Here is an 18277-nt window from a genome sequence, read left to right on the forward strand (position 1 = left end):
TGCTTCTCACAGTAGAAAGAATGCCCAGGTTTAGACTCTCGGCCCTGACACTGAATATCCAAAACCCTGAGGAGGGTCTCAGGGGCTCATCTGGAAAATAGTTCAAACAATGATAATATCCCTTCTACCTACTTCCCAGGGTTGCTCTGGGATCACATGCTGCCTGCCTTATGGATCAATTGATCCATCCATCCATCCATCCGCTGAGCATCTGCCCCATGCTGGGCATATGCTGGGCGCTAGGGAGGATGACGAAGGCCCGCTAAGATGATGTATGGGAAGATGGTTTTGAAACGAAAAAATATGAGCTGTTATCTTCCTGGGAAAAAAGTTTAAGCTAACCTCCTTATTCATTCACTCATTCAACATTTAGTAAACATGTCAATGCAGAGGGCACTGAATGGCCACTAGGGTGATGGATGCCAAAAAAGGTGTAATAGAAGACAGGGCGGGACAGGTGCAAACAGTATATAAACTGTTTTTTTTAACATAATAAGCATCTATCAATAAAGTAATAAATAGAAAAAATAACAAAAATAAACCTCTATCATTTATTAAGCCATCACTTTCTATCATTTTGAAGCACACAGCAGCTAGGAGCCGTGAAACCCTGCCGATAGTCCAGTAACACTTGCATGAAAGCGAAGAATTGCTTGAAGGAGGTAAAACTTTTAGGTTATTTCAGTTTGGTTAATTTGCCACAGTATCTTAAGGACTAATGAGAGTCTTTGAGGAAGTGGTGATGCACTGGAACCAAGAAGCCTCTCTGAACCGTGGTGCTCTGCTTTGGAACAACAAAATCAGGGTAAAAACCTGGAAGTCAGAAAAGCCGTCCTGTCTTGCTGCTGTGGTAAACGCACACGCTGCTTGCTGCCCTGGCTGCGAGTATGCTCCACACGGTCACTTAAAATCCACGGCTCTGAGGAGCGTGAACGTCCCTAGAACTGAGTTAGAAATCACCTGCTCAACCACATGGAAAGCATTTTTCCATTTGGGCTTTCCCCAAATGGCTCACAAAGCTTATGGTTTTGGTCTTGTGTGGGTGGTATGTGGGCAGAGACAGGCAGACATCTGCATAAAAAAGCGGAAGATCTTTTCCATTTAAATTAAATGCCGGAGGGGCAGATGATTTAAGAGAAACAACCTAGGTGTTTTTTTTTCCCTTTAAAGATGTAAGATAACCAAGATGTTCCCCTAAATGAAAAGCTGTGCTTCAAAAATGGCTTCCCTGAAATGAACACTGACTCACCAGGTGCCTGAAGAAACAGGTATAGAGCTTTTCATTCCTGAGTCAAGAACTCAAGAGAATTGGTAGAGAGCAATACCAGCGTTTTATTGAAAAGTAGATGTTGCTGTGGTTAGGTGGCCAATGGAATTGGTCTTAATGGACTTTTAATGATGGTGCTACATTTCTTGGCTTCTTTCTCCAAGAACATTATTTACAGAAGACTGGAAGGTGTAATACTATAATTTGGTTCCCTCATTTATTTATGCCCTAATTATTTCAGAATTCTAGAACTTTAAAGCAGGGAGTACTTTAAAAGTATGATTTAGGAAACATCTAATCCACCTCTGCCCCTTGCCATTTTATCAGTTAAAGAATCAGAGACCTAGAGATACAGTGATTACCCAGTTCACTCAACAAAGCTGATACTGAACCTAAGACTAGAGGCTTGATGTTTTTGTCTTCATCACTCATATTGTATCAATGGTTACTAGTCTTCATATCAATGTCATTGGACAGAGAGGAGTAGAATAATGGACCAGTGATCCAAAACAGATAACCCCTCACTTAACACCAGAGAAATGCATTACAGAATCCGAATGCTGAGGACTATAGGTTTGTACAACAGTAACCCAAACACAGCAGGAGTTAGGACCTCCAAAAACATGGTATGCCACTGGGGTTTTTCCAGAACCAGAGCTGTTGCATCTTCACAGTGGGGTGGCATTTTCCAGGTCTGGGCATTTTGTGCGCCTGTCCTTCTCATCTTCAGTCAAAGTCTTTACCCATGGAAGACTTGTTTCCCCATACATTTAGTCCTGTTAATCAGTTTGGATTGTATTTATTTATCTGTGGTTTTTATTATGATAATAGATTTATGCAGAGGTTTACAACTGGGATGTCTATATGTAGACCTAGAAGCCATCATTTATATACCTAATTATCTAATGAATCAACCAATTTATCAGCTGAAAAGACTGGGCATTTTAACAGGGATCCACTATTTTAAGATCTGGGACACACAGTTATTTATTATTTGACACTTTATAGTTATTAACCGACATTTTATAGTTAACAGAACTGCAGAGTCTGTTGGTTTAAAGCCTGAAAAAACTTCAGAGATCATCTAACCTATCTTTCTGTTTTCCTCAGCCTACTTTCCAGATAAAACCACGGAAACTGAGGGGAGATAGTTGACAGGCTGAAGGTCAACACTGAGAAGGACTGAGCTCTATCTAGTTCCAGGAATCCTTCTACCTGACAATGGGATCTTCAGGCCATCTCTCACCTTCCAAATCAAGACCTTGCTTTAACAGAAGCAGGCAATATCCTGTTAGTTATCCAGAGTTATGGTGGGAAAATCACTGTTAGGAAAAGTACAAGCTTGAAATGGGAGTTTTAGGGCATGTAAAGATATTTCAGATATTCCCCATTAAAGGTTTAATTGAAGTGAGGCAAATTCATCCCCAATTAAAATCAATGGCTATGAGTAGCATAAAGTTTTATTTCACTACCTAATCCTCAAAGATTGAAATAATTATGGATAAGATAGTTATTTAGTTATTACTTATTGGGCTGCAGGCATTATACAAAGAGATCCACATTACATGTCATTCACTTATGCATACACTCCTTCTTTCACTCATTCAACAAGTATTTACTCAACATCTACGATATGCCAGGCAGTGTCTTGGACAATAGGAGTGCTGCACAGTGAAAAAGATCAGGTGCCTGATCTCTTGGAATTTATATTCAAGTGGAGGAGATAGATAAAAAACAAGTTAACAAAATAAAACAGACTTCCAATTTATGCAGGTGTTTCTCTGTTCCTTCTGGAAACTCACTAAAATGAGAGCAAAGGCAAAAACTCACAAGGAAAAGGATTCAGGAGAGAAGATGACAGGAGACAACAGGGGGTATCAGCAGACTAATGCAGTCAATAAGATTTTGTAAACAGAAGGACATAGGACAACTGACTCAGTAGATAGAATAACGATCACATGTATGCATATAGAAAGGGGAAACATGACTGTTCATGCTGCAGAACTCCCAAGAAATTCAGGACTTAGAGACCAGGTAGCTCTAAAGGCAGGTGTGCAGGGAGTCGTCAAAAATGGGAGGTTTGAAAGAAAGCATGTCTAAGATAGAGGGAGACCCTTAGATTATCCCACCACCCCACAAAACCAGGTGACTGTCATCTTAGCACCTTTCCGCTCATAGCCCCTAGAACCTTTGAAGCCAGGCCTGTATCCTCAGGAGGAGACAAAGATTCCTCTAGGGGAAACAGACTAGTTTATAAGAAAAGAATTACAGCTGGTGATATGTGTGAGCCCACCAAAAAAAACAATAAGGCCAGGTCCCTACTGAAACCCTTTTGGTAAAATTCACACACATAAGGTTCTAGTGCCTTCCTCTTAAACAAAAGGACTCTTATTTGAGAGACAGGCCCAAAACAGAAAAAGAACCTCCAAGGAACCATAATGTTTTGGGAGCAGAAAAAGACTCCAAAACTCAAATGTAATGTCTTCAGAGATATTAGAAAAGATTTGCACCCATGGAACAAGAACAGAATGCAATACAAAAAGGAACAAACAATAAGAAAGAGGTCTTACAATTTGAAAACATGATAGCAGAGATTAAAAATTATATCATAGGTTTGGAAGATAAAGTTATAGAAATCACACAGAAAGTAGAACAAAAAATTGAAAATAGGAGAGGAAAAACTAAGGAAATTAGAAGATCATTAGAAAAGAGCTATTATGTGTTTAAAAGGAGTTCCTGAAAGAGGCAAGACAGAAAAATGAATGAAAGGAAATTACTTCTAAAATTTGAGAAAAATTCTTAGAACTCAAAGAGCATAAGTTTTTAGACTAGGACTGGGGTAGGAGGATATAAGTCCCCAAGGATATCTTCAAGAAAAATATTGTATTTAGACCCAGAGGACTTTCACAGTCATGCATGGGTGGTGATTATTACTTCCTTTTTAATATGAGGAAATCAAAACCAAGAGAGGTTAAGACATTTCTCCAAGATGATCACACAGTAATCGGTGGAACTGAGACTCAAACCCAGGTTGGTCTGACTCCAAGGCACGTGCTATGAACTGCATGTCACCTGAGCTCTTCTTTCTGGACTCTGATTCTGCCATCTAGTCTATTAGGTACTTTGCCAGATTGTGCCACCAGCACATGTTCCAGAATTAACCAGAACATAACAAAGGAGGGAATGCGGAGGGGTGGAGGGTCATTTCCTCAACTCTCCCTTCAATCCTAGAAACAAACTAACTCCAGCACCAAAGGAAGACCCCAACTCCACTCTGTGATGGGCTTAGAGATGGGATTCCCCAGTGGGATATTCGTGACCATCAGAGACTTTCTTGAGGTAGAAATGTCACCAAAGTTCCAGTTGGATAGACTTGGCATTGGGGTTCTATAGATTTTTTAAGTTGAAGATAAATCTGGGCATCCAGCAGGTTTTTTCTAGAGTTCTGACACCTCAGCCAAAGACCCATTCCAATCTTTTCCAGTCTGGATGATTCCAAGGGCCTGAGTCTAAGCTGACTGATCTAAAATAAAAAGGGGAGAGACAGAGGGGGAAGGGGGTTTTTCACACCCTTGTTTCCCAAAGTCAGGATTCTATGTGGCCTACCCTAGCAAATGCTTTGCTTCTCTCAGGCCATGCCATTGAGGGTGGCAGAGTGGTCGCATAGGGTTAATATCTCTGGAAACAAAACATTTACCCAATGTGATAAAGTGGAGTGGAAGAAACTGACCTGCAGACGAAAGCAATCTCCTGGGCTGAGGAATTTTAACAGCCCTTGGAGTCACACCAGTTTGAGAGTTTGACCTGTGAGTATTTAAAGCTTCTTCCTCCCAAGCCATTGTAGGGGCAGCCAAAACTACACAGCCTTGTTTAGGGAAAAAACATCTTTTTCTTCTTGGTTACTCTGTGGCTGTTTCTCTAGTGTGAAAAGACCCAAGAAGAAAACATGAAATCCTTTACTTGGTGTGTCTTTTAAGAAAAAGCACTTATTTCTTGTGTGACCTTCCTAAAAAGTTTGTTCTGGCAACTGCAAAAGGATGGAAGGCAGCTCACACACAGACGTGTGGACGTGAATGAGGAGATTCATGAGCATGACCCCGGTGTTGAGCTATCCCAGGCAAGTGCTTAAAGAGCTTTTCTCCGATCAACTGCTTCTCCAGTACCCCCTAATCAGCCTGCTCTCTGAACTGCATACAGATTGAGTAGCTGGGGAAGAGGAGCAAGAGAATAACTCTAGAAGCAAATAAAAATCATGCAGCTTTCTCCAGCTAGAGAGAGAAGACCACCAGCAGAAAATTAGGGAAAGAACTGTGACCATAGCAAAGCTTTAAATTCTTTTTCACAAACCTTATAGACTGAAAAGAAAGCCTTCAAGCAAGACATCGTTTGCTTGTAAGACATCTGCCTTCTCTGAGTATTGACAATACTAAGTCCTAAACAACGGCGAGCTAGGCAACAAGGTTTACCAATCTGCAGCTCAGATCTAGACTTAAGGACTGGCTGGCCTCAATCCCACTGTGAGCCTCATGCCCGAAGCAGAGATACTCTTAGGAGTCAAAAACTCTGACTTTGAAGTTGAGTGCACAATGCTTTGACATTCCAGGTGAATCTGGAGCTACACTGCTAAGAGCAAACAAATGTACAAATTGGTCATTTTTACCCAAAGATGCTATTTTTGTACTTGCAGTGAGCGCTGGCTTTTAGAACAATACTTGTAAATACTATTCAGTTGGGATATGGAAATTACCCTGCTAAACTTAGCAGAGTTAATAACAGTATTAGAGGCACAAAATAATTTCTTGGATAACAATGAAGATATGTGAATAATTCCCTTTCTCACAACCTAGCTCCCTAAGGTCTAATGTCAAAACTTCTTCTAATCTTCCAAGCATGCTTCAGTCTTGAGCACCCTCCCAGGGCACCAGTGTGTGCAGACCTGCACTATTCTAGCCAAGCCCTCAGTCAACACCCCTCCTCAGCAGGTCTCTGTGTAGCTCCTACAAGTCCCTGGGAAGGCTGCACTTCCTCTGCTCAGAAGTGCAGCCTGCAGCAGGATGGAGCCACCACCTGCCCTGCCTGTCCAATGCCATACACATGGGACTTGTTAAACACAGCAAACCGAAATAAAAAAAGTCACCGAAAGGATTCCAATTTACTAATCAGAGAAGAGGACTATTATAAACATTCCCGTCCCTGCCCAAATCACCTGATGAAGTCCTTTCAATATTTGTTATTTTAAAATACTTTATAGATGTCACTTTGATGTCATACTTACAGATGTCATACTTTGATAATCTCAGGAATTGAGGACCTTAACCTAATTTTAAAAGTTCCTGCCAATGAAGATTAATTAGAAAGCAATATAATTTATACAGTGAATCACGGTTTTAGTCAATGGAAAGATGATTTGATTAAAAAAATGGTCACTATGGGCAACTTAAAAAAAATACATTCACCATGTAAATGAGATTTATTTATACATAGTATATGTTCTCTTCCATATGCCTCACCTTGATGCTAATGATAGATTAGGGAAATACACTCAGTTTCTTAATCCTTGCCACTATCATCCCTTTTCCACTGGGCAAGTTGAATTATTTCCAGGTTCTCTAAGACAGTGTCGGCTGCTATTGCTACCCACTGATGCTACTCAGAGACAGCCTCCCAGGAAGCCAGGACTGATGGGTACATGTCTAATTTTATTTAACTTGAGTATAGTAAAAGGTGTTGTGTGTTTCTTTAATCCAAAAAGGATGGTAGCTTTTGAGACAGGGCTCCAAAGCTGCATGTCCCTCCTGCCGCTGGGGAAATAATCAACTCAGTGACATAGGAATAAGATCAGCAATGTGCTGCATGTTTATCAGATCTCTTAGAACCAAGAACCTCCCAACAGTCCATGCTTCCTCCAAAAGGATCCCATTGTGACGATGCTACAATCACAAAGCAAAAAGCGGCTTTCAGGTAGCCTGTGACTCAAGCTCCAAGCAACTGAACCTGGTGATCCTCTGATGTTTTTCTTTTTTCTTTAAGCTCAGGAAGGATAGAGAATCCACATTTGTAATTGAAACATGCTCTGGAATCTCATCACCACCAAGATCTTTACCCATCATTTTGACAATTCTTTTTTCTTTCCATATTGCAGAGACCAAGAAACTCAGGATAGTGCCTTCCTAGTAATAACTTCAAAATGTTTCTAAATGATCCAATCACTCCTTATTTACCATTATTACTCAAGCTAAATTACCCTGTCTTTTCTTTTAGGATATATTTTTTATCTCCATTAACACTTACATATCTTTTTCACTTTATGTCTTTTTTTGTTTTTGATAGGTTAATACATGGCACTGTCATGCTATTCACTTCAAAAAGTAGAGTGAAAAGTAATTCCCTGCAACCCCCGTCCACCAGACTTCCAGCTCCATGCTGCAAGCACGGGTTACTGGTGTTCACATTCTTTTAAAAATGAGGGGAACTGAACACATCTGAGAGTCTCCCGGAGTGTGCAGTTAATGCTGGACATAGCAGGAGGCTCTCCCCCTGGCTTCGGCAGGCCACTTCTCTTACGCTAGCCCAGCTCATTAGCTGCATCTCACTCTCCTCCTCCTGCTACCCCAGTGTCATAGCTCTGAACACTCACTGGCACTCTGGGAGCTGGAGATTTTCTATCTTGAAAGCATAGAATGAAAGCACTAGGAAGGGGCCTTAGGAGTCATCCAAGCTCACGCTGTCATAAAGAAGTGGGAGTCCCTGCGAACGTGAGATCCCACACCGAGTTACAAGTGGAGTGACTTTCCTAAGCCACTGCTCTTCTCAGTATGGCACATTATTTTTCTTCCAAAGACCCTGCACTCTTGGGCCTGGCCACCCTTCCCTGGCCTGTATCTATGCGCATAACCTCACTGATTTCTATTATATCTTAATCTGTTACTTAAGGATCAGTTTTTATAATTTGAAAAATACCCTTATACTTATTACTGAGTAAAGAATTATTCCTGTTGGCAACAGATGCCAAAGAATAACAATAAATTTTCACTTACTCTTTTGTTTTTTTTTTTTCCTACTCCTTTTAAAGCTACTTAGTAAAATCTACCACTGGAACCATCCTAAAGGGGATACTGGTATTCGTGGAAGGATGGCTCTTTACAGAGCTGAGCCAGAGTATCTGGATTTCAACTTTGCACATCAGAACAGCTTTGTCCTGGGGCTGCCGAAGGAGGCCATTCTGCCTGTTTCCTGCAGAGCCCCGGGCCGCGGGACACCTAACTGTATCAACATCACCACAGAGCAGAAATAGGCATAATGGTGGCTATGATCTGTTGAGCATCTCCTACTGGAAAGTGCTTTACACACATTTCTTATTTAATCCTTACAAACACTCTAAGACACTCTCTTAGCTCACCTTCACTTAACCAACTTGCTGGACCAACCAGTCCTCTCCTTTCCCTTTGGATTACTTACAATGCCCCCAGCTCACCACCTCAAGGACTATAAGTTACTTGCACACAACGACTCCCACCGGCTGACCCATAGGTATACCAAGGGTCAGCTGAATTTGTTCCCCAACCTGGTTATGCCAGTTGTACTTATTAGTATAAATGTGTAATTTTGAAAGTATAACAAAGGAAGAAATATTAATTATATAAAGTTTAATTGCACAAAAACTTTGTTACATGCTTTAGAAATATTATTGTTTTGCTTAAAAATTTACTGTTGAATTTAGAGAGAAAACTATGAGCTAAATAATAAAAGAAAAAAACAGAATCTAGAACAATTCTGTGCACTGTTTTTGTAAATGTCTTCAAATTCCTCCTTCATTTAAAATAAGTTACAGACAATAATGCATCAGGGGTGTGATTTATGAAGAAAAGGCAAAGAGTAGCCACAGTCAGGAACCCTATCCTCAAAGAAAGGGCCATCCTGCTATATGAAAGACAGCACATGAATTTGTGTATTTATGCTTTAAGTTAACATGTTTAAGGTCTTACTCCTTTTCTAAGATTCTTTGCTTTAAACAGCTATTACAATTAACATATCAACAACCAATCCGATGCATTCAATTAAGAAGTTTTCTACTGAAATTTATTCCCATTTATAGGAGAGGAAAGGAGGTTTAGAGATCAAGTAACTTGTCCATGGTCGTGTACCTAGGTATTGGTGGAGCTGAAATTTAAAACGGAATCACCTGACTTCAAAGCCATGTTTTTGATCCTGATCAAGACAGCCTAACACTGATACCCCGAACTTGAATATCTAAAATGTCACTTAGCCTTATAATTCCTTTTGTATAGAAATGTCTTTTTGTGCACAGGAGAAGACTGAAGTTTAAAAGAATCTGTTATAAATTCTTTAGCTCCATATGTCCTGGGTTTTTCCTAAAGGATGCTTCTTGGCAAGGCTGGCTGTGAAACAATCTCTAAAGCAAGCCCTGGGCTCTTACTGGCGCCACTCTGTAACTCAGCCACAGAATTTATCTATGGACATGATCCATACTTTTGGCAAAGCATGATTACACCAGGGTATGTTGGGAATTTTAGTCCTTCTCTAATCCACAAAAACCGTTTATAGCATCTTCCAGGTTTTGGAACCCCTGCCTACCTCACTTCCCCATCTCCATACCCTTCTCTTAAGTGACTTACATCTGAGATTTCCTAACACTATATTTTACGTAGTAGAATGTCGAGGACTGGAATTGGGGTAGGCAATGGCAGGAATGATATTTACAGTGTTTAAGAGTTTGAAAAATACCCCAAATTGATCATTGCTGTCACAAAGATTTACCCTCATCTGAAACCATGAAATTCAAGAGTTTGAATTTGTTTAATATTAAAGCTACCAAAGATATACATAAGCAATATTCATGATACATCCTTTTACAGTATAACCTGAGTTTGTCCCTGGAAATCTAAAAGAAAAGGAAAAAATAAGGAATCTCAAGAGTAAAGAAGTTTTCTTGTCCAGTTTTTTTGTGAAGCAGCTGCTGTTAGTCTATGACTGTAAATCTTGCAAAATAATAGAAATCATTAAGACTACAGGACTCAAAAAAAAGTCTTAGAGAAACCACGTTGTTCATCTCCTTCTTCTGGGCTAGTCCAAATTAAGCCATTTATTGCAGCCAGAACCCAGCCTATTTTGAAGTACAGTGGAGATTAGAACACAACTGCCTTCCTCTCTAGCTCATCTAGTGTTTAATAACCCTCACTGTCATCAGGGTCTAAAAAAATCCTCCCAGATAGGGAACGAATGGCACAGCCTCATGACCCAAGGCACATGTAGCCCATGGAAGTCTTTGACTTCTCCCAAGCAGTGGAACCTCCAACTCACAATAAACCAGCTTACTAAGTGCTTTTCTGGTTGTCCTTTCCCAAGCCCTAGAAGACAAACACTAGGCATAGTAAGGGAAACACAGTCCTGTAAAATGTTTGGACTCTTGGAAAGGGGAGAAGGATTAAGCAGTGTCCATGTCAGGTCCTCTGTGATATCACTGAGCGATCTTTGCAATGTTGCATCAGGAAGGCCAGTGCCATTCTTAAAAAAGGTTCCCCCCCAGGGGAAGGAAGCTGAGGCTAAAAATATACCATGCCAGCTGTTATAAATGCTTCTCAAAGGAAGCAAAGCCACCAGTTACCTCTTTGAAGAACAAATAAGGGGTTAAAGAAAAAAATGTTTTCAGTTACATGCCAGGCTGGCTAGATTTTGGGAAGGAAGAGATTTTCCACCGAGGAAGTTTGCTGGTAAACCATAAAATAATTCCATGAAAATTTTAAAAGAAGTCCAATGACACCAGTGGCTCCAAAGGCTTAGGGCAGGGATGACCTGCAGCCTTCGGGACAGAATCAGGGGCTTCAGGGCTTCTCTTCCTTTCTGTTTCCAAGTGGCCGTTCACAAAGATCCCTCCTGAGCGGGCCACCTGCAGCTGCGAGGGCTCCTTCCCATGGGTTCTGGGTTCTGGTAGGTTCCTGCAGGCTGACTGGAATGAGCTTGAAGTGGCTGGTGGTCTTGCAAGAAAATATGATGGGCAGAGGGAAAAGAAGGGTCTTCCTGAGCAAATGGGTATCTCTGAAGGAGCTGGCCCTGGCCTGAAGGGTCAGGTGATGGACTGGGAGAGTTTTTTTTTCAATTGCAGACCTAGGGTTTCCAAAGGCGCCACTTTCTCTGAGATCCCCGTTGCTCCCACTCCATAGCTTGTCTGCTGAAGGAGTTTTGTTTCCGATGTTGGCTCCATGGGACCTACCGGACACACTTCCCATAAACGGGCAGACCCTCCACACCCCAGAGAGGCCAAGGAAAGGACCAATGCCCAAGAAATAGCTAGGCGCTGGATGCCCCAGCGGTTTTCATTTTTTAACTTTTAATTTTGAAGTGATTATAGAATTTATAAGAAATTGCAAAAAATCCTTCATAGAAAGGTCTCATGTACCTTCCCCCAGCTTCCCCCAAGGTGACATTTTATATAACTCTAGTGCATTATCAAAACCTGGAAATTGACATTTTCACAATACAATTTCATTAGACTATAGACATTACTCAGATCTCAGCAGTTTTTCTGCACACTGATTTTTTGGGGTATGAATTTGTATATATCTCAATGGCATTTTCTCACATGTATAAATTCATACAACTGCCTCCGTAAGCAAGATCACAGTATGTTATTTGCACCCTATCTGGTAAAGTAAGTATCACAAAAGAAGAGTGATGATAAATGTTACTATGAGGATTATGACAGAAGGCTAAATGATCAATATTATCACCAAATAGTTAGCAAATTCTCACAAACACTTTCTCATTTCTTTTGGAAATTCATTAACTTTATGAACACCTGCTTATTGAGCCTGGGAATTTATTAAGCCCTGACTGTTCAGCAAACATTTATGGCAGGGCAGGCAGACAGGCTTCCGCTCACATGCCATCTCTTACTGAATTATAGTGCTTGCCTCGAGGGGCATACTGAGGAGGATTTGGAGGCCACATCTGGGCTTAGCAAAAGACAGCCATTATTTAACAGAGACACAGCCATAGGAGAGTGGTGGCTGAATTCATGCCAAGAATTTGCCATCTCCAAAATTTCTGTGGCTTTTTGAGCCACACGGTGCACTAGTTGCTGGGAAGGAGGGTAAAGAAGACACAACCCCGTCTCCAAAGATTTTGTAATTGGGAAGCGGAGGCAAGCATGTTGACCAAAGATTGTGACATAGAATGCTAAGGGCTTACACTGAAATACACGAGCCACTGTAAAGCAAGCAGCCTTTGGGAATATTCCAGGCAGAGTCTTAGCCCTGTGTGCAGTGGTGAGCACTGAGGTACAGGGTGGCTGGTCTCTGTGGGGGCAAATTCAGGGTCAGAGGAAAACAAGGGTCTGTTAGCTGTGACTTGAGTCAATCTCTCAGGATAGGATTAGAGGGGGAGGCATATAACCTCGAGTTCTGAGCCAGCCTCTGGAGCCTGACTGCCTGGGTTCAAACCCCAGGTCTGTGACACTGGTCAAGTTACACAGACTCTCTGTGACTCAGTTGCCTCATCTGTCAAATGGGGATAACAGTAAAAACCACATCATGGGGTTATGAGGATTAAATGAGTTAATGTTTATGTACAGGGTTCTGAGCAGTTCCCTGCATGTAGGAAACACTATGTAGTCATGTGCTATCACTGTTAATTTACTTTTTATGATCTATGGTCCCAACATTTTTTCCATGTATTGGTTTTATCATCAGAAAAAATCAATCAAGATTAATAAAGGAAATACTAGGGTTCCAAGCTGTACCATGAGACTGTAGAAGTGGTTAGTTCAAATGGAGCATCTTTCCCTCATTTATTCTGTCAGGAAATCCTGCTGGCTGTACTTTTAAAATATATCTAGAAGCTGACCATTCTCCCTCTTCTACTGAGGCCATCCTGGTCAAAGTTATCAGTGTCTCGCTTGTATTTCTGCAGTTGCTTCTTAACTGGTCTTCGTGTGGCTGTCCCTGCCTTGGTACAATCTATTCTTAATACAGCAGCCAAAGTGATCCCTTTAAAATGTGAGTCAGATCATGTCACTGTCTGCCAAAAATCCTCCAACGGCTTCCTGGTTTACTGAGAGCAGAAGTCAGTCCTTGCAATGACCTCCTGCGACCTGTAGGACGTGTCCCTCCCTGGTACCTCGGCCACCCCTACCACAGTCTACCTCACTCAGTGACTCTCAGCCACCAGCCTTCTTGCTTTTCTCTAAACAGTCTGGGGGAAAGAAAGATCTTGGGATCTTTGCATAGCTCTTTCTCTGCCTGGACTATTGTCCCCCTAGACGCCCACCTGATTAACCCCTCATCTTCTTCAAGTCTTTGCTCACACATCATCTTCTCAATGAGATCTGTTTACAGTGACCACCCTAGTTAATGCTATAATCAGCCCAGCACCTTGGCCTGATCTTACTGACCCTACTCTTTTTCTTATTCTCATGCCACTCACCAATCTCTGACACACTGTCATTTACTTACTACTATAGTTTTTATACACTAGATTGCAAACTCCACAAGAGAGCACAACTTTATCTTGTCTACCATCATGTCCTGAGTGCCTTGGGTAGACCAGGTGCATAGCAGATATTCAATAAACATATTCTAAGTTTATGGATGAATAAATAAGCGAATCAGTAATGAATGTCCAAGTCAATAATGAACCAAATCTTAATTCTGACACCTAGGAGCATTTCTAGTATCCATTCCTTCTGCTCCATGCCTATTCCTATCCTGATGATGCTTTTACTTACATAACTGAGGTTGGGAACTCACCAGCTCTGGCCTCATCATGCTATCCATCTGGTTTAATCACAGCAGCCCAGTGCCCCTCACAGCATTGCTCCTGTTGCTGCCATGTCCGTGGGGTGATGCTTGGCCTCCTGAGGGCTCTCTGATCCCTTCCCTCAATCTACTTTTATTGCCTTCCCTCACTGCCCTGTCCATGGTGAACCTCTCCTCCTTCCTTACTGGCTTCCACCCCAGCCTGCACCTCTCATCTCCATCCCCTTGCTCACATGCATCTCCTTTTCCCCTGCTCGGAACCTCTGACCTAGCTCACGTCCCATTCCTTCCACGAAGGCTTGCTTGAGCCTCCAGTTCCCGAGGATCCCTCCTTTCCATACAATCACAGCACTTACAGTACGGAGGCACTACCCCTTCAGCTGACTCATCCTATATTACCTCATGGTAGCAGTTAGGGTTGTTGTGTTCTTGTGGCATTTTTTTTTTTTTTTACTGTACTTCTATATAGCTCATGGCTTGTTATGAACAATTTTTGTGGATTAGTCTTACAAAAAGGAAGATTTAACGTTTAATTGTGAGACTGACGTATCTTCTCTATGTATATTATAGGCTTCCCCGAAGTGGAATCACTTTACTTAAGCTTCCCTGTTATTTCCCACAGACTCGAACACAGTGCCAAGCACCTAATAGGTGAACAGCTGAATGACCCTAGTAGGTGAACAGCCGAATGATTCAGAATCCACACAAGGAGGACTGAATGCTGAGCTACTTTGCTGGAGCACAGTGACCAAAGAAACAAAATAGTAGTGAAATAAGCCAAGTTTTTATACACTAGACTGCAAAAAAGTAGTCTGTGTAGCTGGGAGACCTAGTTAATTTTTTCTCATTAACTGTCATTAATGTGGCTGATAATTTGAAAATGTGAAGCTCTAACTGATCTGCTATTTATAATCATACTGTCTTGTGTGGATATTTTTTCCACTTTGAAAGAAGTAAGAAATGTAGTTCTTCAGTGCAGTACAAGAGGCCCTGAACCCTTAAGTCCAACCCATTTTCAATTGCAGTGAAATGGATGGGTGAAAGTCACAACGTATTCAAAGCCCCCTAGACCACTCTATATGCCCTGGCTCAGGAAAGGTGCTTTTATCAGGTGATCATCAGCAGAGACTCGGGGCGACAGTGTTAGCACTTGGCTCCTCACCCCCTTTCCTACCCTCTGCCATTTACCCACATAGCAGACACCAGTGCTTACTATCACCTGGCTGGGAGACAGGACATGAGCACACACAATCCCACTTACCTGCACCACAGCCCCTGAAGGTAGATATTTTGAATGTTTCCATTTTACAAGTGGGACCTCGCTCAGAGAGGTTAAGTAACTTGGCCAAGTTGCAGTTAGCTACTCAGAAACCTGACTGGACCTCGGAAGGCACTGACACTGAAGTCCTTGCTCTTACCATCTTGTCACACTGCCTCCCAGGAGCTCAGGATATATTTGACAGAGGCACGAGTGAATGAATGATTTAAAGGTTTGAAGTTTTAACAAACACAATTGAGCCACCCTAAACAATGCAGAGGAGGAAAGCAATGGCAGGCATGCTTTGTTAAAGAGAGATTATAGAAACACAGGTGTGGATATGGCCTACGTGTTTGAATGAAACTTGCTGGATGAGAGATCTGACCTCTTATCTTTGTCAATTCTCCAAAATAGGACTTCAACCCCTTTCTTCTGCCCAAGATACATAATCAAGCTGTCTTGTTAAACCTTTTTTTGCTCGTTTTTGCTCAGGTACAACACAGGGACCCAAAGATTTGGGAGGTCATGACAGCCATCTGTGAATTTTTCTACCCTCTGTGAGTTGTGTGGCCACAATGAAAAGACACAAGTATCTGCAGATGACGATCCAATGATTACCTGGCTGTATTAACCTTGCCAAGACCCAACCCTGCATGTGTAAGTCCGTAGAGACAGAAATGTGATGACCGAAGACTAATTTCCAGACAAATGACATAAAACTCAACACCTTAAAATACAAAAGATCAAGTTTTCAGAGGGCAGGCAGCTTGGAGCTCGATCTCCTAGCTATCAAAGAGTTTTGTAACAATTACTAGATTCTGTCTCTGACCCAGGAAACTTGGGTCCCAAAGCTCTGTCATCCCAGCCTGTGTGTGGCTGCTTTAACAGACCCAGCGCTCAATCTCCATTGACAGAGGCTAGGGAAACCGTTCCCTGGTCTGTGAAAAGAGACCGACTCTACCAGAACTTCCTACATAGTAAATTAATGATGCAATAATCACATAATTCCCCAAGTAATCACCAAATGGGCAAGTTATTGATACCTAAGTCTAAAAATCAATTTTAAAAATTAAAAAATTCAAGCTGTGGCATTATCAGCACAGTATCTTAAGTATTTCCTTGGTTATTCCACTAAGGTACTGTTTCAGTTAATGTATTATAATTCAACACTCCTACATATTTGAGGAAGCCATTTAAAAAGGCCATTATCCAAAAGATCCAAGTGGGAGTAGAGGCCAAGAAGCCATCGCTGCCAATTCTCAATACTCTTGTGTTTTTTAATTGGGGGTTCCTGCATGCTGACAGGCACATCAGGTCTAACCACAAAAGCTTTCCCCGGGGAAAGTTATCTCAGAAGGGACACTGCGTGCATGGACACGGCAAACTAACACCAAGGAATTCTGCTTCATGGCAGCCACTGTCCCAAGCTGCCACTTTGGAGAAGCACCAATGGCACGTTTGTCACTATGCTCAGGCTAAGAGGGGAGCCACAGAGAGGACTCCCGGCGCTAGTGCCAGCTGTGGGCAGGGTACTTTGCTTCAGTGGTCAAAAGAGCACAGGCTTTCTTCTGCTGTCCCCTCCTGCAAAGCAGGTCCTGACCTGCCTCTCCTAAGTTAGAGTGCGCAAGAGCAGGCTGCTGCATTCACACTGGCCACAGCACAGAGCAGCATTCAGTTAGCAAACCTGTCCCACCCACCACCACCCCCCATGGTCAGGAGGAAAAGTGCTCCCAACAACCGGGGATTAAAACCTGGAAATGCAAGGGAGGGAATATTCCAGGGTGAAATAGAAGAGAAAAAAAAAAAAAGATAAAAAAAAGGAAAGGAAGGAAAGGAAAAGGAGAAAAATCCAAAATGCATAGAGCCCATGAGGCTGTCTGGTTAACCATGAGTTAGGATCAGGTTTTGGAGAATCACGCATAACTCAGTGTTGGCAAATCCAAAAACCCCAGGGTGAAAGGCATTTCTATTTGAGGAAACAGGAATTTCCTTCTTTCACCAACTTTTTTTTTTTTTTAGTCTGTTTGTTACCCAAATTTGGGCCATCCGTCATTTTTCCCTGCCCAGCATTTTCATCTTTCCAGAGTCAAAAGAGCAACAAAGATGAGGTCCAAAGATCTCCCTCCCACAGCCGATTCCAGTCAGCCCTTCTCCCCCAGGGTCACGGGGTGCTCAGAACAGACATTCTCAGCAGGACATGCCACACACAGCAAGTCGCCAAACCAAGCTTGGTGCTAAAGAACTTCCAGGGGACTTACTTGTACTTGTGCTGGTTCCAATCGTATTGATTGTGGTGGGGACAGATGAGGAGGAGTACAGGGGCACATGGCCATTCTCACATCCCAGGCTTTTGTCCTGCCAGCTGGAGGCATTGATGCAAATCCCAGAATCCCGAGAGTTCTGCCACCCGTTGAGCTTGTCGTCAGAGTTCTGTCTTTGGTGATAGTAGTGCGTCTGCCCGTAATCCACAGAGTCCGAGCGGCCTCGGCTCTGGCCGCCAAAGCTGGTCGACGTGCGGTCCTCCAGGTGATTCAGCCACATGGCTAGAGCACTGCGATCTTCCAACGAAGTGGCAGGATGTATCAAAGCGTAGGACAGCAGCTGCCTGCTCTCCTCGATGTGCTGGTTGTGTTCGATGGAGTGCGCCAGGATTTGGGGCAGAAGTTTCATATATTCTACTTTTGCGTCGAGGTTTCCTGGCTTCAGCAAAGGCAGGTGAGTTAACAGGAGGGAAATCACCTTATCCTTGGATTCCTGTTGCCATTGGTTAATGATTCCTGAAAAGGAAAATATACAGGTCAAATAAGCAAATACACCCACAATGGCCCCAAACACCACTCTGTGAAGAGAATTCCTGTGTATTAGTCTCAGATTATGTACCCTGCTAAATGTTTTCAAAACAGCCTATGCAGTGGATTGGATGATTGACCTCAGGTTGTCAGGGGGCAGTGGCTGCAATGAAAGCCAGAACAAACATTC

The 18277-nt window shown here is 42.3% G+C and overlaps 1 protein-coding gene across 6 annotated transcripts in view; it reads right to left on the reverse strand.

Annotated features, from left to right (window-relative positions):
* SAMD4A (sterile alpha motif domain containing 4A) overlaps nucleotides 1-18277 on the reverse strand; it is a 206089-nt gene that overhangs the window by 64276 nt on the left and 123536 nt on the right. For all 6 annotated transcript variants that reach the window (XM_036918325.2, XM_036918306.2, XM_057488453.1 and 3 more), the window contains one exon: nucleotides 17557-18075. In XM_036918325.2, the coding sequence (XP_036774220.2) occupies nucleotides 17557-18075 (519 nt within the window). The remainder of the gene's footprint in view (nucleotides 1-17556; nucleotides 18076-18277) is intronic.

The sequence above is a fragment of the Manis pentadactyla genome, chromosome 11 (genome assembly GCF_030020395.1).
Source record: "Manis pentadactyla isolate mManPen7 chromosome 11, mManPen7.hap1, whole genome shotgun sequence".
Lineage (NCBI taxonomy): Eukaryota > Metazoa > Chordata > Mammalia > Pholidota > Manidae > Manis > Manis pentadactyla.